The sequence below is a fragment of the Pelodiscus sinensis genome, chromosome 1 (genome assembly GCF_052426305.1).
Source record: "Pelodiscus sinensis isolate ZL-2025 chromosome 1, ASM5242630v1, whole genome shotgun sequence".
Classification (NCBI taxonomy): Eukaryota; Metazoa; Chordata; order Testudines; family Trionychidae; genus Pelodiscus; species Pelodiscus sinensis.
In genome coordinates this window covers 187,520,519-187,542,284 of record NC_143052.1, presented here as the reverse complement: position 1 = coordinate 187,542,284, position 21,766 = coordinate 187,520,519, and the positions used below count along the sequence as shown (strand labels likewise).

General features: G+C 42.6%; 1 protein-coding gene across 2 annotated transcripts in view; it reads left to right on the top strand.

Annotated features, from left to right (window-relative positions):
• URB1 (URB1 ribosome biogenesis factor) overlaps nt 1–19,112 on the top strand; it is an 82,594-nt gene extending 63,482 nt beyond the window's left edge. For both annotated transcript variants that reach the window (XM_089773696.1, XM_075910757.2), the window contains exons 31-39: nt 1,484–1,644; nt 2,173–2,284; nt 4,213–4,319; nt 5,415–5,558; nt 7,693–7,802; nt 10,623–10,814; nt 12,181–12,422; nt 16,741–17,346; nt 17,827–19,112. In XM_089773696.1, coding sequence (XP_089629822.1) covers nt 1,484–1,644; nt 2,173–2,284; nt 4,213–4,319; nt 5,415–5,558; nt 7,693–7,802; nt 10,623–10,814; nt 12,181–12,422; nt 16,741–17,346; nt 17,827–18,035 — 1,883 coding nt within the window. In that variant the 3' untranslated portion in view covers nt 18,036–19,112. The remainder of the gene's footprint in view (nt 1–1,483; nt 1,645–2,172; nt 2,285–4,212; nt 4,320–5,414; nt 5,559–7,692; nt 7,803–10,622; nt 10,815–12,180; nt 12,423–16,740; nt 17,347–17,826) is intronic.
• Nucleotides 19,113–21,766: the final 2,654 nt, after the last annotated feature.

Genomic DNA, 21,766 nt, shown 5'->3' with positions numbered 1-21,766 from the left:
TTTAAATGCCTTACATCTTAAATCGCTGATGGGCTTACATCGTAAATTAAGCTAGTCAACTAGATTCTCTGGCGATGGTTAGTAGCTTATGCTGGAGGATCCACGTTGTATTCTGGTATCCATTTCACTAAAAAGATGCTTCTCTCAGAAGTGCTTTTACTCACCCCACTGTTTCTTCATTCAGACGCAGGATATGGGGAATGCCCAAGAAATTTATATTTTCCCCTGCAGTTGAAATTAATTTCAACATTGAGCTCCACGAAGTCTTCCCAGAATTTACTCCTGCCTTTATATGGTCTTCTACTTACAGCAATATCCTTCCCAGATAATGAGCACTGGATTGTGCCCTGCCTCTCTACGTGTGCAAGGGGGGTGGGACACAAGGAGGCCCCCTCGTGTATCCTTGGGGTGCAGATTGTGTCCCTGCATTGCAGGGTCTGGCCCCTCTGTATGTGCTGAAGTGCCTGACAGTCCAAAATGAGCAGGGTCATGGCCCAGCTTGACCTCTCCTTGCCCCCATCCCTCCTCAACATGTCAGCAGAGCTTCTTGAAGCTCCCCCTTGAGCAATCGGCTCCATGATAATCTAACTCGCAGCTCTACGGTAAAGGAACAATTGCCCGGAATGTGCAGCCGTGAGTCCCTCATTACAAAAAGTGACAGCAGTACAGCAGATTGCAAAGAATGGGATCTAAATAAGACCAGTTGAACCTGCAATACCTCTTCATTTTGGGGATGCCCTCATACGGGTAGGTGCCCATACACATTGTTCACCTGACTCTGTATACTGGTTTCACAAGACTACAATTCCCATTGATGGAGTTGAGGCCCAATTCAAACCCCAATGAAATCAGTGGTGATCAAGGGAAGGGAAAAGGGAACAATGGATAGAAAATAGGTGGACAAGATTTAAAATTATCCCATTCTTTAAATTAATCCTTAGCCTGGTCCTCTTTACAGTTACTTTTTGTCAATCTATTAACATGGATTGAGCAAGCCACACTACTGACCTCAGGCCTAGCTAACTTCATGTACCAGGCAGAATTATTTATGATGTCCTTGCCGATGAGTTTTGGGGCATCTGAGCACACTAAGAAGTGGCCAACATCACTTCAGGGAAATTAAAAATTCCTGTTTAGATGTGTGTTTGCACAATGCTCCTTCCCAGCCTGGCTAGCGGAGTGTTCACCACACACTGCTTCATCCTCATCATCGTCCTTCTTGCCCACTGGCGTATAGGGCAGCAACATAGGTCCTCCACTTCTGTCTGTCTCTGGCCAGCCTCTCAATAGTGCCCCAAGTGTAATTCATGCTCTTCATTTCCACTTCAACGGTCCGGTGCCACATTGTCTTGGGTCGTCCTTGTTTCTGCTTCCTGCTACAGGGTTCCAGTTTTGTTGTTCATCTTTCAGAAATTATGTTTTCAAATGGAAGTTAATGTGAAGTTGTTGCTTTTGCAAATGTTATCTTCTTTCCTATCCACAGAATTTGTAGTGGCATGCCATAAATTTGTGGAAGTGAATGCTTTGGGCCTAACAGTAGCTGCCCTTAGCAGCTATGACTCCAGTGTGCGAGCAGTAGCTTACTACGTACTGGGTTCCTTTCGCTCTCATCTGGACGGAGCTCGCTTTCGAGAACAGAGACAGGTATGAATGTACCAGATTTAACTCACTGATGATACTAGAACTTGCCTTGGTAGGCACAGTTGGGCAAATGCATTCCTGGAAGGGACTCATTCACCATCCCTAATTTTCACTTGGCCTTGGATGGGTAGGCAAACCAGGCTGTCAAGCCCTGATTCAGGGTTTTATTAGTCTGTCATCTAAGATGTGATTGTGCTTCTCACACACTGTCACTTGTCCCAAAGTTAGCAATTCCCATCTATAGAAATGTGTGCTTGAGAATTTATAGAATTCATGTATTTTTAAAAAAATATCTGTTATCCTCTTTCCTATTCTGTTTTCTTCTGTCTGTATTTATTATGATTATAATCAGTGAGCTTTAAAAGAAATAACCTTCTTAGAGCCGTTGTTCTGCTGGAATTATGGCTTCATGTGTTACTTATCAAATATAATTAAGGCCTGTGTTCCCTTGCTCCCATTGAGGGATATCCTGCTGTATTATCTGATGATGAGTAATACTAGAGCTTTCTTTTCCTTGTTCTTGTGCTACAGCTGCTCTATCTTATGGATGTTGTACAAAATGGAATCAGACAACCGAATCTCAGGTTTACTTTCTCTATGACCCTCTTCGTTGCTAGGGTGGCGCAGCAAATGCTGAAGCCAGGTATTGTAGATTAAATTGTATGTTCTGTGTTTTAACTTCTGGGGTTGAAGCAGGGAAAACACTAATGCACAGCATGATTAGTTTCAGTGAAGCTTCAGATTCAAAGCATACTGGTAAACATAGCAACCACAAGGACCTGCTATAGCAAAGTTGCTGCTCCAGCATTTCCTCCGAGAAGCCAGATGTAGCGATGCTGCAACTGTACTTCAGTTTACTACACTGTGTTTTGACCTGTTCCAGCTGTGAGTGGCCTGGCCCAACCACTTTGCAGAGTTCAGTTACTTCCAGTGCTTCAGAGACACTTACAAAAATTCCAGCAAAAATATGTATCCCAGCCAGGCAGGCCACCTGTTCCTCATAGGCATACCTCAACTTCTGTGAATTTTGAGGGACAGGCCCCTGTGTCTCAAACAGCCTCACTGTCCAGGACTGGCCCTCTCCACACATAAAGGCTCACAAAGTAAATGGGGTTCCCTTGAGCTGCTTCGGGCACTAAGCACTTGCTCTGCTAGTTCCAGCTCTGCTCAGGGGTTGAGGCATGCTGCAGCTCATCATGGCTCCTATCTTCAGACTCCTTGCCACCCCCAGGACAGCCTGTCATCTGTACACCCTCCACGCCAGCCACCAGCTAATGGGCCTCCCCCCTTGAAACTCCCCTTTCAGGCTTAACCCTCTATAGCAGGCATTGACCCGTTAAGCCTCAAATTGCTGTTGATGAATCCTTTCCAGTCAGGGACAGAATTTACTCACCCTATCACACATCCCTCCAAATGTTTTAAGGAAAAACCTTCATTAGAATCTAACTCTTATGCACTGACTTATTGGAGGAGTGGAAAGCGTTTCACTTTGTGTGCAAGTGGTTGTCCGTTCAGAGCCTGTCTAATTTGTTGCAGAGGAGGTGGATATTCTCTTCACGAATTTTGGGCTCAATACAGAAATAACTGGGTGAAAATAAATAGCCTATGTTATACAGGAGATCAGACAAGATGATGTAATGGTCCTTTGGGGACTTAGAAGCTTTGTGTGCCTGCCTGACAGTTGTGCAAATAGCCTGATGTCTGTGTGAGCTCGGTGGGATACTTGCATGCCTAAATCCAGGCATTAATATGTGCAATACCAGATTTGGCTGTAACACAAAAGTTAAAAAATGTGGTCTGTCAAGACCGGATAGATTGCATAGTGCTGGCTCCCCTCCCTGCTTACAGCAAAAAATATTGGAAAACTTTCCCATCATTACTTTTCCATTTGATTGCTTACTGTAATTGCCACATGTGATTGTGAATGGGAGGAGAGGTGATCTGCTGTATTGCAAATAGCATCAGAACTGTCCATGAGAGAATCTCTTTTAAGATGTGGTTCATGCTGTGTAAAATGTTGGAGAACCCCTGCCTTACGTATATTAACAATATACATGTGAAAAAGCTGCCTGAAGTTGAAGTGTTTCTTTGGCACTGATGGTTTTTCTGTAAGCAAAAATGGATGATTACATGGTTTGGAATTTGTCCATTCTTTTGATATTGCTTTTTCTGTAATACTCTTCACTGTGCTTAGTATCCTGTAATTTTTATGAGATTTCCTAGGGCTAATCTGTAAATATCAGTAAGGGATTTGCTTAACTTTGTAGTAGATTATCATTTTGGAGTGAAGAGTAACTTTGGAAGTATTGAGAATTGACCAGTATTTATATATTCATGTGATCATCTGCTTGATGTATTCTGTAATCGTGGGTTATCATTTTAGGAAAAATTAAGGATGATCAACAATACCTTCCCTGCTATAATATGGGAACATCATACTGGCCACACAGTGAAATATTCCTGACACTCACTGAGGCAGTATAATGTGCGCATCCCACTTCATTAGTGAAGTTCTGAATATGCACGGTTAAATTTTCCTCCTGAGCAATAACCACTCAAATCTGTTCACAGAGGAGCACATGTACACAAAGATAAATAAATTCCTTCTGTCACATCAGTATTTGGACTTGAAGAAAGTTCCAGGATTTTATCAACTTTTCTACAGCTTTGATTTAGAGGTAATGTGAAATTCCTGTCCTTTATATCTCATAATGTCTGGCCTTACTAGGATTATGAATTGAGGTGTTTGTGTCTACCAATGAACAAAAAAAATCCCAGGAATTTTCTACTTAACATTTGTTGTTATTTATTGGTATTTTTGTATCATTTTTATTTTCATATAAATTTGTATTTTTTTTTATTGTGGTAGTGGCTAATGAGCCCAATCAGAGATCAAAACCCCATTGTGCCAGATGCTATGTAAACACCTAACAAAGGTCTAATCTAACTTAATTATTCATTCTGAATTCAGTTAAGATATTTTGGAAATACAGTAAACTTCCGATAATCTGGCACCTTTAGGACCCAGGGGGTGCTGGATTATCAGATATGCAGGACTATCAGAAGGGGGGGCTATGAGGGGTCTGGAGTGAGGTGGGAGGGGATGCCACCCCAGGCCTCTCATAGCCCCCCCTTACGATAGTCTGACTCTGCCCCAGGCGTCCCTGATTCAGCCGCTGCTGGTCAGTTTCAGCAGCGGCTGAATCGGGGACCCCTGGGGCAGAGCAGCTGGGGTCCTGCTGGGTTGGTCCCGCAGCGTCGTCCTTTGGCGCTGCAGGACCAACCCAGCAGCACTCCAGCTGCTCTGCCCCAGCCGTCCCCAAGAGCAGCTGGGGTGCTGCCGGGTGGTCCCGCAGCCCCGAGGGACAGCGCTACGAGATCAACCCGGCAGCACCCCAGCTGCTCTGCTCCCCGCTTCCCCAATTCAGCTGCTGGTCAGTTTCAGCAGCAGCTGAATGGGGGAAGCCTGTCCGGCTGCCCCAGCACTTCCGGGTTCCTGATGGTGCCGGACCATCAGGAGTCCTGGAGCATTGGATACCGGACTAATGGAGTTTTACTGTAGTAACCTTTTAAATGTGTCTGATTAGATTTGTGGTGTCCTGAAGAAATCTGTCTGTTGGTTACTTTTCATAGTGATGAAAACTGAAAAGAGGAAGTCAGGAGCAGTTGATGCAGCCACTTGTAGAAAACCATATTGTTTGTGCTGAAAAGCTTTCCCCTGGATGCTTTGCTTTGACATCAGTGACTGTGGTACTTTTCTGTTTGGTTTCCAGCACAAAACAGAACGTGACTGGGTTCTTGGGCTTCTTGGAGAAGGACTGCGAGATAAGCACTGCTATGAGCTATACGAGTATCAGAGGATTTTCCATATCATTTTGTGCTTCTTTAATAGTCCATTGTGTGATGAAACCTCCCAGGTAATTAAGAGAAAAAACATGTAAAACTTCAATTAAATTAAGAAGGGACATGTAGACGCTCTTCTTTAAAACTTTTGATTGTTCAGTTGTGTGGGGGAAAATATCCACTTACATCAAGACTATGGGCCAAATTCTCATCATGGACTTAAACCATTTTTCACCAGCTGACAGTTATGGTCAGTGGCCTTATCTGCACCTCTGAAATTAACATTCAGAACTGTAATTTCTGTACTTTCAGTTGAGTGGTTGGGCCTTCGTCTTTTTAGGATGGTTCACAAGCCAGCATTCCACCTTCACTGTACTCGAAAAAGTAACAAAATGTCATTATATTCACAGCTTCTTTTGTTATCAAGAGTCATTTTACCTGAAATAAAGCCTGTTTATAAGTTTGTCAAAAAATGATTGTCATTCTTCCAAGGAATGGGCAGGTGTGGAGTGGCCAGCTGACAGAGTAAGCTACTGTACTGGTTTTATTCTGAGGAAGTAGCCAAACAGAATTCAATGATGTCAGTCTAACTCCTTTATTAATTTTACCTGTCTCTGAATAGAAGCATATTGGGGATATTCTTTCTGTGATGAATATCTGGTCTTATAACATAGGGGGGCATTCTTACAATGGAGACAAGTAGAGGCCGATGCCATTACTTTAAAAACTGAGCAATTCCCCCCCCCCCCCCTCTATTTTTGGACTTGCGTCATCTTAAAGAAGCTTAACTTTCAGAAAATGTGGAGCACTCACTCCTGGAAAATCAGGCCACTTACAGTGTCTCACTCAGAAATTGAGGTATCCAGGATCACTAATTGCCTTTGAAAATCTTGGCCTAAAATTAAAAAAAAATCTTGCTGTCTGGCCACTGCTTCTTTTTTTAATGAGTCAAATATAGATCCATCTGAACTAGAAAGTATGCTGTCCTATGGCTGTTCTACAGAATTTGAAATGTTTTGTTTCAGCATTTGCCTGTATGGGTGTAGATACTGTCCTCTAATTTTTCGAAATAGCTCATATTTTTATTTCTGTATTACATTTACTTCTGTATGGCTACGTCTACACTGGCATGATTTTCCGGAAATGCTTTTAATGGAAAAGTTTTCCGTTAAAAGCATTTGCGGAAAAGAGCGTCTAGATTGTCGGGACGCTTTTCTGCAAAAGCACTTTTTGCGGAAAAGCGTCCGTGCCAATCTAGACGCGCTTTTCCGCAAAAAAGCCCCAATCGCCATTTTCGCGATCGGGGCTTTTTTGCGGAAAAGAAATCTCTGCTGTCTACACTGGCCCTTTTGTGCAAAAGTCTTTCGGAAAAAGACTTTTGCCCGAACGGGAGCAGCAAAAGCACTGACAATCTTACATGAGTTCGTCAGTGCTTTTGTGGAAATTCAACCAGCCAGTGTAGACAACTGGCAAGTTTTTCCGCAAAAGCAGATGATTTTGTGGAAAAACTTGCCAGTCTAGACACAGCCCCCAAGTGGGAATTTTAATAGCTGCCTCTATTAGCTGTCTCTCCAAAAATACTTTTTAAAAGCATATCTGTGTGGTCCCAATACAGGTATATTATAAAAGATGCAATAATAATAAAATATTTATAACACTGCAATCCAGGCACTTAGCAAAATCTCAAAACACTGTACAAAAATGAACTCATTATGTCTCACAACGCCGCTGGAATGTAGGTAATATTGTTATTTTATAGACGGAGAAACCTGAGAGGTACTGAAATTAAGTAGCTTGCTTCTGCTTACATAGCAAAAACTAATCATAGAAGACATATCTTCTGACTCCCATTTCTGATTTTTAACTTCTAGACAAACGTCCTGTCTATGGTCCTATTCAGCAAAGTACTTAAGCATGTACCTAGCCTTCAGTAGTCCCTTCAGTGCTTTAATGCTGCTTATCTGGTTAAGTTCAGTGAGGAACATGTGCCTACATCTGTGATATGTTATCAGAATGAAGTGACTCCGGCTGATGTCTGTGTGGAAGGCTATATGGTGTGGTCTTGCTGACTTGTCATTGTTTTTCATTTGAATAAAAGCTCACCAAACAATTAGATTATTAGTCTGTCAATCCGAAATGTTTATAGTAGTGCACCAGCCCACAGATATGGGCTATAGAAATAAAAGTGTATTTTGTTTTCTGTTTCAGGGTCACATTTTGGAAATACTGCAAAATGCTGCACGTATCACTAAGGCTGCCTACGAACTGATACGAGACCATAGCCTCTTAACCTGGATATTATATATTCTGGAGAAAAGGTACATAGAAGGAAGACATTGGTGTAACGAGAAATAGTTGTGCTGCATGTGTATAACAGGAGTATGTGTGCAGTTGAAAATGGGTGAATAAACCCTTTTATTTTCATCTTTGTATGAGAGACACTTGCACAGAGGTGTGTCCAATCAGTACTTGCGATATTTCCACACACAAATGCGAACCTTAGGGTGGAGGAATTTGTGGAAGCCTAATATTCTTCCTAGTGCTGTTTAAATCTTGAGGGCTGTTTTTTAAACATTTCTCATACATATATATCAAGACGGCGTATTAGGATAGCTCATTAGCCACTCACTTCTTCAAATGTTGCCTTCAGTATCCAATCCTGCAATGACCTCTGCAAGGCTGTTAAGTTGATTCTGTGTCCTGAACCCCCCACATACACAAACGCAGACAAAGTCCTTTTGCATGGATCGTTCCTACTACGTACAGACAAGGAATCTGGAAAAACAGACCATGCATGCTCCCAGCCCCCACCTAGGCAGAGATTTGCAGAGCATACACTCTGAAGGATTTTCAAGTGACACAACTATTTATGTTCCTTTTTGGGGCACCTTTCTTCACACATGTCTGGTAGAGGAAGTGTGAATTTAGCCCAATATGCACAATGCTTATTTTGTGATTAGATTGGATTGGAAAATGTCATCCTTGTTTATGATCAAGCAACAGGAGTATGGTTTCTAATTATGTGGGACAGGTCACTGACCTCCAGGGTAATGAATAATTACCATAGGAATAGCTTTTGTTGTGTTCATAAAACACAGACAATCGACTGATGATCAAAGTGCCAACACCTATAATAGATCTTTTAATGGAAAAGGATTGATGACCTGTCCTCCTAAGGAACTTCTACTCACTTAAGGGCTTGGGGGCCTTTTCTGTTTGGACGAGAGAGAGGATAGATTGCTCCTTCTTACTGAGATGTTTCCCATTAGCTAAGTATAACAAATGGATTTTTGAGGGGGCATGACTTTGTTTTGGGAGAAATAGTAATCGATTTTTCTTTTAATTAACCATGTAATCTTGGCTTCTGTGCTGTACTGCAAAGCATTGCTACTTTTGTAAACAATAGTATCATAGAAATCAAATCTAGGACTGGAAGGGACCTCAGTCATTAAGTCCAGCCCCCTGCACTGTAGCCAGACCAAGTAAACCTAGACCATCCCTGACCAGTGTTTTTTCCATTTATTTTTAAAAGCTTCCACTGATCGGGACATCTCCCTTTCCCCACCTCCCCTTGAAGCCTGTTCCAGAACTTAGCTGCCTTTATAGTTAGAAAGTTTTTCCTAATATCTAACCTATATCTCCCTTGCTGCTAAGCCCATAACTTCTCATCCTACCTCCAGTGGTCATGGAGAACAGTTCATCGCTGTCCTCTTTATAATAGACCTTGACATATTGGAAGACTTATCAGGTCCTCCCTCACTCTTCTTTTCTCAAGACTAGACATAGTTGTTGTTTAAACTTTCCTAATAGGTCAGGTTTTCTAGACCTTTTATAATTTCTGTTGCTCTCCTCTGAGCGCTCTCTCTCCTAAATTGTTGCATCCTGAACTGGATGTAGAGCTCCAGCTAAGGCCTCACCAATGCTGAATAGCATGAGAAAATTGATTTCTGTATTGTACATATATTGTTCTTGTTAATACACCCCAGCATCATATTAGATTTTTTGCAGCAGCAGCCCACTGACAACTCCTATTGAGTTTATGGTCCATTGTAACCTTCAATACCACTGCTGCGTAAAAAGAAAAACTTAAAAAACAACAAATGGTCTAATAACACCTTAAAGACTAACAAAACATGTAGATGGTATCGTGCTTTTGTGGGCACAACCCACTTCTGAAGAAGTGGGCTGTGCCCGTGAAAGCTTATGATACCATCCACATGTTTTGTTAGTCTTTAAGGTGCTACTAGACTATTGGTTGTTTTTTAAGTTTTTCCTGTTATAGACTAACTTGGCTACCCCTCTGAAACTACTACTGCGTAGACAGTTGTCCCCCATTTTGTAATTGTGCATTTGATTTTTCCTTCCTAAGTGAAGTTCTTTGCATTTGTCTTTATTGAATTTTATCTTGTTGAAATCAGATCAATTCTCCAATTCATGAAGGTCATTTTGAATTCTAATCCTGTTCTCCAAAGAGCTTGCAGCCCCTCCCAGCTCGGTGTCATCTGCAAGGGAAAATTCCTTAATACAAACCATAATGGAAACTCTTGTTTTAAATAGTAATTGATGTAAAACAAATGGTGCCTATTGTGTAGCTTGCAATTTTATGGATTGCTTTGGAAAATTATTTAAATTTAATGGACGATATAGTTGAGTCAAAAAGAACTAGTTTTATTTAAGGCCTTTGCCAGAAAATACTGTCAGTTCTCCATAATAATATGTAGCTCTTATAAAGCGTAACAAAATAGGTCAGTATCCCAGTTGTTCAGATGGGGGAAACTGAGGCACCAAGTGACAAAGTGACTTGTCTGAGGTCGCTCAGTAGGCAAGTGGCAGAGCAGGAAATAGAACCGTGGTCTGCAGAGTCCCTGTATCCACTAGCTTACACTGCCATCCATAGAGATGAGTTTTTTATTATATGATACCCAAAAAGGTTCTCAGTGTATGGGCAACCAAGGGCTCCATCTTGCAATGAGTTATACCTGGGTAGAATCCTGAGTCCACCTGGAGCTCCACTGACATCAGGCCTGCCTACGTGTTGAGGTCTCCAAATGTTAACATGTGGCTCCTTCTAGGAGATGGATTGGATATTGACAAGTCAGTTTCTGCCTTCCATAAAGACATTTATGTTTGTCTTCCAGGTTTCTGGAGAACAAGATGCTAACCAATATCATTTCATTAGTCCATACTCTGTGGATAACAAATTTAGGAAACAAAGTGATGTCACCTCAAACTCCTTGTGAAAAAGAGCTGCAAGAGAAACAGAAGTTCCTTCCTCTTCAGCTTATCAATGAGTTTCAGTATGTTTTGCTCATGCTTGTTAAACACATCCGGTAAGTCTTTTTTCATCAGGTTTCCAGGCTTATGTGATCATGTTGTTGTTCAATTTGAAATATATTATGCCAACACAAATTCACTTAATCTCCAATAAATTAGTCCTTTTCCCCTTAATTTTAAATGGTGCTAAATGAACCCTGGTGGAGAAACTTGTGCAGAAAGATTTTGCTATTAAACATGTTAAGAATGAAGTAGTGACTGTAAGGTGACTCACATTCTAAGCACTTGACAGGTGGTTTTTTAAAAGGGAGCGTTATGTAATGTGTCCTCTTTTGCTAGATCAGAGCCTACATCCGTTACTTTAGTTCTCTGGCAGGCATCCTCCCTGATGAAGCTTCAAGCTCATGCTACCTAAACCGGTGGTCACTGTCTGGCCAGTGATTGGCGCAGTCTTCATGTATGAGTTCTGCTGCTGGGTCTCTACTTCATGCTTGGGCCCAGATCCTCAAAGCTATTTAGACCCCAAACTCCCACTAAAGTCAATGGGCGCTAGGTGCCTAAATACCCCTGAGGTTGTGAGAGTCGGTCCATGCCTCCCTAAACCCTGCCCCCCCAGTTGGATTTGTATGCACCATCTGATACAGCCTTGGCTAGCGGGGACTGCTGGCATTTCCACAGCTTCTGGGGCAGGTCTGCCCACCTGAGCAAACAATGGCTGGTCTCCTTTTGTCCCCTTCATTCTACATGTCACTCCCTTTCCATCTCATTAGTCTAACTGCCAGCCACCCCACCCCCTCCACACGCAGTAGTTAGGTACATTCAACCAACTCTTCTTGTCCTAGTATGGACCCCTGCCCAGTCTGCGGGGGTGAATCAGGCTCAGGGGAAGTGGTAGAGGGAGGAATAGGTGAACAAGGCAAACTTTTCTAAAGTATTTCATGGGCCTGAGTCACTTCTGAAAATGTTACCAAACATTTTTTGTGGTAGTTCTCTTCTTGGGAAGTATGCCTGTGTGCTGGCAGCTGGAAGGTGGTTGGGTGCAAATGTCCTTGGCTCTGGACTGGCTATCTTCTACCCAAGTGACAGATGAGGATTTATTGCTGTTATTTATTATTTGTCTTCTGTGTTTAGAGCATTCCCCACATTATGGTTTTCTGTCTGGCTTTTACAGTTACCTTGCCCAGGCTGCTGGTGCTCTATAGATAAGAATTGTGATATGTGTGCTATTGTGGTTTTTTGTCCGACTGTCCCATCGGGCACTAATGGAGAGAAGCAGCAGAAATTCAGTCAGAATGAGATTAAATGTCTCTTGCATCCTAAGAAACTAAATGTAAAAAAACAAGGGGACTTTGAATAGCAGTGTATTTCGCTTTTTTCTTTTGGTTAACATATATATAAATTTCCTTTTTCTTTTTGATATAGGACCAACTTAGATTTTGCAACACTCACTCAGTTTTTCAGTACATTCAGTTCTGTGCTAGGATACCGAGCTACTGTTGTTGAGGCCTTCAGACAAATGGGCAGATTTACTGTGAATGCGAGTGTCCTTTCAAACAAAGATGTCCTGATGCTCTTGTATAAGTGGAGCATCATTGAAAGAAATCTGCAGCTCCAAGAAGATGTGCAAACAACTGCTCAAAAATACCAAGTCAAAGATTTGCTTAGTAAGTATCAAAATATGGGTTTAAAAGTGGTACTGGTTGCAGTGATTTTTATCTTTGTTTAAGCAAATAAAAGAGGAGGGTGGGGAGCTTTCAGGAACCTATATTTCCAAAGGAAGCCAGCTTCATAGTAAGAAAAAATCAGTTATAAATCAAGTATTGTGGTATGCAAAATACATTTCATATTTTCACAATTAAATATAGTTTTAAATAATTGTGTGGGGGGCATAGTCATCAGTTTGCCATAATAAACTAGAAGTGATTTAAAATATTCTTTTTGTGCAGAATGATATAATATTGTGGCAAATTGTTTGGACAATATTTTCTGAGGATCTGGCAGCCTGTTTGGTTTTGTTGCATGTTCCCTTAAGGTATATCTGCACTATAGAGATCAAAGCGGCTGCTATCAGTCTTCCAGGGTTCAAATGAGCAGGTCTAGTTAAGACCGCTAATTCGAACTGAGAGGGGAGCTCTGGTCGATGCTGGTAGTTCTGCTTCCATGAGGAGTAAGGGCAGTTACAGGAATACAGGCAGTCCCCGAGTTACGCGGATCCGACTTATGTCGGATCCGCAGTTACGAACAGGGATTTTCTCGCCCCGGAGGACTGGAGCGGCGGGACGCCTGGTCCCACCGCCCGCATCCTCCAGGGCGAGAAAAGCTGCTCCCCGTCTCCCTGGTCTGCTGGGGGGGGGGACGCAGCTAGTGCCCCCCCCCCCCCCCAGCAGACCAGGGAGACGTGGAGCAAAGCCCGGGGCCTGTGGTAGAGCAGGTGGGGCGCTGCCGGTTGGTCCCGCAGCACCGCTCCTTGGCGCTACTGGGCCAACCCAGCAGCACCGCAGCTGCTCTGCCCCAGGAGTCCTGATTCAGCCGCTGGTGATCAGTTTCAGCAGTGGCTGAATCAGGACGCCTGGGGCAGAGTAGTTGGGGTGCTGCTGGGTTGGTCCAGTAGCGCCGAGGAGCGGCCGTGCTATGGACCAACCCAGCAGCACCCGAGCTGCTCTGCCCCAGGCGTCCCCAAGTCAGCCGCTGCTGAAACTGACCAGTGGCTGACTACAGGAAGCCTGAGGCAGAGTTGCTCTGCCCCCGGCTTCCTGGAATCAGCTGCTGGTCAGTTTCAGCAGCAGCTGACTTGGGGACGCCTGGGGTTCTTAAGTTGAATCTGTATGTAAGTCGGAACTGGCGTCCAAATTCAGCCGCTATTGAAACTGATCAGTTTCAGCAGCAGCTGAATCTGGATGCCAGTTCTGACTTACATACAGATTCAACTTAAGAACAAACCTACAGTCCCTATCTTGTACGTAACCCGGGGACTGCCTGTAGTGTTCTTTCTCCCTTCAACTTTCTGCAGTATGGACAGCGCCAAAAGTCGAGTTAAGTTACTTCAACTTCAGCTGCGTAATTAACATAGCTGAAGTTGTGTATCTTAATTCGACCTTGTCCCGTAGTGTAAATATATCCTCTGTGAATGAAGACCTTGTAACAGAAATATCTGACCAAGAAGCCAGTAGGTTAATCAGCTAGAATGATGAAATTCTGACCCGGACAGTTTTTGCTGGAAAGTCTAATTAATAAAAGTTGTCTCATTTCAGAATGTTGGCATATACCTTTTGGAATCTTACGTCAGAATTATTCTTATATCACTATTAAATTAACTTTTTTTAAAAATAATTTTCACAGTGGATTTTTTTTGTTTCATAGCAGGACATTAAGGAATTATTTTCATAAAAATAGAAAAAAACACTTTATATATAAAGTTAATATGTTTTTCTTTCTGTTATTAAAAAGACACTGTGGAGGTAAACATTTTCCAAAATGCACGTTTTGTAATACAAAATATTTGTATGATTTAAAAAGAAAACAAAACGCCCAATGGGAACAGTATTGTTAAACATTCATTGGTCTGCAAGGTTTTCAGTCAGTCTTGCAGTGTTGCGAGAGTACATGAGAACTTAAAAAGGAAATTAATTTGAAACTAGGTGTAAATAAAAAATGAAATTGACTAGTCTATTTTCATTGTCCATGTTGAGAGAAATACACAAAGTAAATGAAAAGCACAATGAGTGAAATGTAAATTAGACTTTTTACTGGTCTTTCTGGTTTAATACTAGATAAGGATATGGTAGATGGGGAAAGAGGCATATCTTTTAGTCCAGTATACCAGGATTGGATATACTGTAGTTTTTTAAGAATATGTTATTACTTAACAAAGTATGCATAATATATTTAAAGGCCGTCACATTTTAAAAGATGTCAACATTTTTTTCATTTGGGTATTTCTAGGAATTCTGTATACAGTAAAACTCCATTAGTCCGGTATCCAATGCTCCGGGACTCCTGATGGTCCGGCACCATCAGAAACCCGGAAATGCTGGGGCAGCCGGACAGGCTTCCCCCATTCAGCTGCTGCTGAAACTGACCAGCAGCTGAATCGGGGAAGCCGGGAGCAGAGCAGCTGGGGTGCTGCTAGGTTGATCTCATAGCGCTGCCCCTCGGGGCTGCAGGACCAAGCTGGCAGCACCCCAGCTGCTGTGCCCCAGGTGTCCCCAAGAGCAGCTGGAGTGCTGCTGGGTTGGTGCCGTAGCGCCGCCCCTTGGCGCTGCGGGACCAACCCGGCAGCACCCCAGCTGCTCTATTGCAGGCATCCACGATTCAGCTGCTGCTGAAACTGACCAGCAGCAGCTGAATCAGGGACACCCGGGGCAGAGCCGGACTATCGTAAAGGGGGGCTATGAGGGTTCTGGGGTGGCATCCCCTCCCACCCCACTCCAGACCCCTCATAGCCCCCCCGTCTGATAGTCCGGCATATCCGATAATCCGGCACGCCCTGGGTCCTAAAGGTGCCGGATTATCGGAAGTTTACTGTATTTGCCTATGCCATATTTATATATATATATATATATATCGGGACACATAAAATTTGAGTATAGTGAATTATGTTTGCATCCATAACCATTTCTGTAGTTAAAGATCACTTATTGTGTCCAGTTTCATTCTCCAGCATTCAGTAATTCATAAGATGGTCACAAAAATGTACGTTGACATGAAATGTTGCTGTTAAAATCACCTGCTCAAGTTGATATTCATTTTTTTTTAGTAATCAAAATTGAAAAATAATTGAGGTTTCTGATTTTTCAAAATTAGCATCTCTGACAATACCCCATTCAGTACTGATGTGGTAGAATAAATGTGTTGCTGCTGTTTATAAGCTTTACTGCTTTGGTAATTAGGGATGTCATTGTGTAGACGAATACACAATTAATTGATAAACTTGGACTTATCAGTTAATCTTGTTGACTACACACATTTCCTCCCCCCGCCCCCATGAGGGGCTGGCTTTAAGCAGGCTCCCCACAAGCACTGGATCCGCCCCTCCTCCTCACCCTTCCGATGGCTCTGCTGGCTCTGATAGAGAGGCAGCAGTGTGGAGGTTGAGGGGGGCAGGTTGGAGCCAATATGAGCAGGGAGCCTGCTTTCAAGACAGCTTCCCACACGTATCTGCTCTTGCAGACTGCTTGCCCCCTCTTCCCACTTGCTGCCTCCTCCTGGGGGGGACAGGGACAAGCAGGAGCCCGTGATGGGGGTGGTGGTGTGGAAGCCAGCTTAAAAACCAGTTCCCCCCAGCACCAGCTCTGCGGTGCTGCCTGTTCCCCTCTCCTTTCTTCCCTCCCTTTCTCCCCCCCCATTGCCTCTATGACCAGCCAGTCTGTGTGGGGAGCAGGTTTTCAAACTGGCTCCCCTTGCGGACCGGCTCCTGCCTGCCACTACATGCTGTTGCCTCTGATATAGGGGGCTCCCTGAGGTGGGGCCAGGAATGCATTGGCTGCCGGCCCTGCCTCTGTGGACTATTGAATAGTCATGTAACCACTAAGGTTTCATGCAGTTACACAACTTTTCAGTGATACGATATCTAACATCCCTATGGCTAGCAGTGAACTGAACTGAAAGTTTCAGATAACCTCACATAAAAGTATAAGCTTTCACAAGATCAGTGATAAACAACATCCTGTGGACCTGGTGCACACTGAAGTCATTGGAAAGACACCTATTAGCTTCATTGAGCTCTTCGTTGGGTCCTAATGAAGTAATTGAACCCTTTGCAGATAAAGACTTTAATTTAGCAAAGTACCTAAGCATGTAACTAACTTTTACACATACAAATTCTTCCATTCACTTAGCTTGGGTTGTTGAATCAGGCCAGAAGCACGTACCTTGAAACCTTCCAGCAGGTATTACACAAGGCTATCCTGCCTGTATTATTGCATTATAGTGGCAGGTGTTCCTGGGAGGGTTGAGACTTTTTTTTATTTTTCCCATTTACAGAAAATATTAAAGAAAAGAACAAAGCTCAAGTCCCTTTTCGGCCTTCATCTCGTCATGTTCGGAAAAAGGATGTGGTAGAACAAGAGGAAGACACTGATTCAGAGCTGAAGGTTTCAAACTTAGAGAAATGCAGAGACCATCTGGAGTCTATATTGCTTCACTGGGAGCCTGTTTATCCAGCCCTGATAGCTAATCTTCCAAAGGAACAGCATGAATCTACTGATCCAGAGAATGAGACTGTCAGTCTTACATGTGCAATTGCTTACCTAGTAACCAAATGGCTAGTGAAGTCCATGGTTGATCATAGCCTCAACATACAAAATTTACTTTTGACTCTCAAGTGGCTAAACAATAGCATTTTGCCCTACCCTCCTGTAGTGCAGAAGATTCTTAGGGATGCCACCTTGAAAAGCAGTATTTTTAAGCTTTACAACAGAATCTGTGATGCCAATGAAGAGAAGTCATCCCACATTGAAGAGCTCTGTTTGTTTAGTACAATCATGCTTCACTTTATGGTTGCTCAGGGGCTGACTAACACCAGTTTCCATGAAGTGATTAAAACATTCTGTCTGTCAGCAATGAAAGAGAAGGATGAGATCAAGAAAGGTAAGTTATTGTTGGCTTACACTCAGTTAACAAGGCAGAGGAGCAGATGACAGTAGTTATATAGTTAAATATTTTTCATTCAGCAAATATTTTCGGAATATGTCTTTGCTCAGATGGATGATCATTGAGTTAAGTCCTTCCCAATAAGATAATTTATGGCCAACAGGCTAATATAGAATATGGTCTTCACCTCACAAGTATATTTGAGATAACATTAGTCCCAGTCCCCAAAAGAAGCTGGCATCTTTGTTGTAAATTTGGCTTGCTGAATTTTATACATGGGTAGCAGAAGTTGTGCAGGGAAAATATTCTTGCATTAAGAGTCCCATTACACTTTCTGGTTTGCATGACTACATTTCTGTCCATTTGTAGATAAAAGTTTTTGCTAGGTGTATAAATAGAGTTTTGAAAGGGAAATGTTGATAAAATATGTTTTCCCATTTTATTCTTATTCCTTTTTTTTCTCTTTTTGTTTCACAGCTTCTTGTGTATTCCTGGCTTCTGTTTACATTGGGGACATTTGGCTTGGAGCACAGGAACCAGATACGTTTATAAGCCATGTCAAATTGATCTGTCATGGTACAGATCATGGTAAATTAAATGGCGATGACAAGAAAATGCACAAAAAAGCAGAAGAAGCAATGGTGTCTCTTTGCAAAGACATTTATATAGCTATTTTGGGACATTAACTCTTTATACCTACTCGTACTCTTAAATGTCAAAACCAATGTCATCACTGCTGGTAACAATGAAATCTCCTCTGAATTGTACTATGTAAAAATTAATTTGTTTTCCATACACTGTACAGGCTCTAAGAAAGAGAGCAAGACTTAAAAGAACTCTACACATGAGGAATCTGGCACTAGTCTACTCAAGCACTGTTTTGCTCTTTCTTTTGCAGACAGAGATGGGACTCTGGAGTTACTATGTAATTTATACAACAAATATGTTTTACTTTCTAAAATACCAAAAAGAAAAATAGCTGATTACTGCAGTGCCTCCAAACTCACTTTCCTGTCACCACTTGCCAGATAACACAAGTCCTAGCATGGAAATAACTATGGCAAAGACCTATCTCCTTACACCCCTGAAGAGCTGAGGAATGGTCTACTGTGTGCTAACCCCTGCTTTTCCAGACAGCAGGGATGAGTGTTTCTGAAGCAGACCCAACTTCTGCATCATAAAAGAGAGGGGAAATATGAACCTGAGTTTCCTATGTAATGGTGACATGTGCTAGGCTACTGCTGATTGGGACAGTCTAAAGACTTGTATTTCAATAGGATAATGATTGGTTCTTCTGTCTACTTTCTGTGCAGAAGCACAGTTCGATGCTACAACTTCACTTATGTTAAATCCAAGGGTTGCTTTCTTCAAATTAAGACAAAAATAGTATAATTCACCAAAACAAGACATAAACAAATTGTACTTCATCAATTAAAATTGTATTCTGTTGCATGTTGTCCATGAAATCTAATTTAAGATTTTTCACAAGACCTGAAAGGGGTGATTTAATGTATCATTTCAAAGATATAAGAACATGCAGATCCTGCATTTCAAGCTGTGACATGTAAAACAGGGTTTATTATAATGCCTCATATGTGCTATGCATAGGTACTTTGTACAGATTTCTAATTGAAAGTAAGATCAGAGATATGCTCTCCTTTTTATGTTTATATAATCTATTTTTAGGACAAGTGTAACATTTCATGTTCACATCATGGTTTAGAATTATATTTTATATGTTAATATATTCTGAAATATTTATATTCTTGTAGTTTTTATTCATAATATCAGTCTATTTAATGATGATTTTTTAAAAATACAATATTCTCTTTGCTTGTTCAATGAAAATATGTTTTATTCCAGAGGGCCCATCAAGGCTTGTACTGTCACATAACTTAAGCCTAAAATTTGACATACCTTTAAAAGATGCATCAGGGAATGTTCTTTTCAATTTAAGGAAAAAAAATCATTTTCTTAAATCTATCACTATTGCCAAGAATCAGGTAGTAAAGCAATAGCTGCCATTTCGTTGTGGTGTGCTAAAAAGAACGTGTGAGCAACCAAGAGCAAGCTTTATTCTCAGACCTTTCCATATTGCTAATGAATTACTGTTGCTTATGCTAGTGCAGACACAGTGAACAAAACCGAGGAGGTGGTTACTTACTGTAACCGGAGGCTCTTTGCGATGTACGGTACACATGTGAGTTTGCCTGAGTCCAGAACTTTTCTCAAAGCAATATCTGTTGACCTGCATATGTCTCCTTGTGCTCCCAAACAAGAGCATAAGAGGCAGTGAAGGTTGATGCTACTCCAGTTCCTCCTTTTTTACGGCAGAGCAGACGAGATAGAGAGAGGGTAGTGGAATATAGATGGAGATCACACATCTTGAAGAATCTTCAGTTACAGTAGGTAATCTCTTGCTCCTCTTTGAGAGGTGGTCCCTCCATACATTCCACATGTGAGTAACTTATGATCGATGTGGAGGTAGATGCAAAGAGGCTGATGGCAGAGCCATTTGTAAGACCACTCTCTATAGATAGGTCTTGGTAGTGTCAGTGATCTTTCAGTGGAGTGAGTGATAAAGGGATAAATGCCTCCTCCAGCAACAATATGGCTCCAGTCAGAATTGAAGGTACTAAGGGCACCGACTCCACATCCTCGTACACTGATGCAGCTGACTGGTGTATGGAGGAGGACCAATAAGACCCCTGTGATGGCACTTGGACATCTGTGGTACTGGTTCCAGGGGGCTCCAGTAAGGCCAAAACACGGGGTCTGTCAGTTTGGTTGGACCCCATGGGAAGCAGTACCAGGCCTCCCTTGTGGGAAGGGTAAGTATGGATGCCTCACTGGTCTGTTGGGGCTCCTGCATAATGAGTGATATAGTGAGACTCTGTCATGGGACTTCTCTGAGTCAGATGACTGTTCTGTCAGAACTGGAGAGCCCCAATCAGATGGAAGGAGGTCCTTTCCTGTAACAGGAGAAATGATTCATCTTCAGGTGCAGGGATGTCCCAGAGTATGGATGGGCCAAGAGGAGCAGAGTGGTAATATCCCATCATTTTGTGCAGATAGTTTGGATTGTGTCTCCTAATTAAGGATGTTAAGAGGTGGGTAATCAACTAATTATGTAGTCTATACAATTTGTATCAACTACACGATTAGTTGATAAGGGAAGGTACGGTGTCCCAGCTTGTGCTGGTCCAGGAGCTACCTCTACTGTGGCTCTGTAATTTAAATGTACTAGGAGCCGGGTGCACAGGCAGCCTGGTCCCTACTACTTCTAAACTACAGAGCTGCAGCAGGAGTAGGTCCCGGACCAGCGTGAGTGAGGACTGCTCAGTCCCAGCTCGCACTTGGTCCAGCAGCCTCTGTTCGCAGCGGTCTGGGCTGGCTGATAGCAACAGCAGCAGCAGGGCAGGGGCAGGCGGCACCGCGGAGATGGTGCTGGGGGGGGGGAGCCGGCTTCCCCCAGCACCAGCTCCTGTTTCTCCTCCCTTGCTGCCTCTGATACAAAGGCAGCTGGGAGGAAGCGAGTAGTTGAGTACTCAACTTGACTACTCACTTACATCCCTATTTCCAATGTGCATTTTTTTTCATTTACGGACATTAAAATTTATTTGCTATTTTGTTGCCCAGTAACCTAGTTTTGTGATATCCTTTTGAAGCTCTTTACACTCTGGTTTGGACTTAACTATCTTGAGCAGTTTTGTATCATCTGCACATTTTGCCACCTCACTGTTTACCCCTTTCTCCAGATCATTTTTGAATATGTTGAATAGAATTGGTCCCAATATGGACCCCTGTGGGACACCTCTGTCATTCTGAAAAATGACTGTTTATTCCTACCTTTTGTTTCCTATCTTTTAACCAGTTATCAGTCCATGAGAAGACCTTCCTCATGAAAGCTTACTTTGACTAAGAGTAAAGTAAGGAACCTTGTGAGGAACCTTGTCAAAGGCTTTCTGGAAATCTAAGTACATTATATCCACTGGATCCCTCTTGGTGATATGCTTCTTGACAGTATTTGGTCCTGCCATGAGGGCAGGGGACTGGACTCGATGACCTCTCAAGGTCCGTTCCAGACTTAGTATTCTATGATTCTTGACCCCCTCAAAGAAATTCTAGTAGATTAGTGAGGTACGATTTCCCTTTACAGAAATCATGTTGATTTCCCCTAAAATTATATTCATCTATGTGCCCGTAAATGCTATTACAGGCAGTCCCCGACTTATGCGGATCCGACTTATGTCGGATCCGCAGTTACGAACGGGGCTGCCCCAGGGTACACGGAGTGCGGGACCTCGTGGTCCTGCCGCCCGTATACTCTAGGGCTTTCTCTGCGTCTCCCTGGTCTGCAGACCAGGAAGACGCAGAGCAAAGCCCCGGAGGGGCTCGGGCAGCGGGCTGGCCCGCT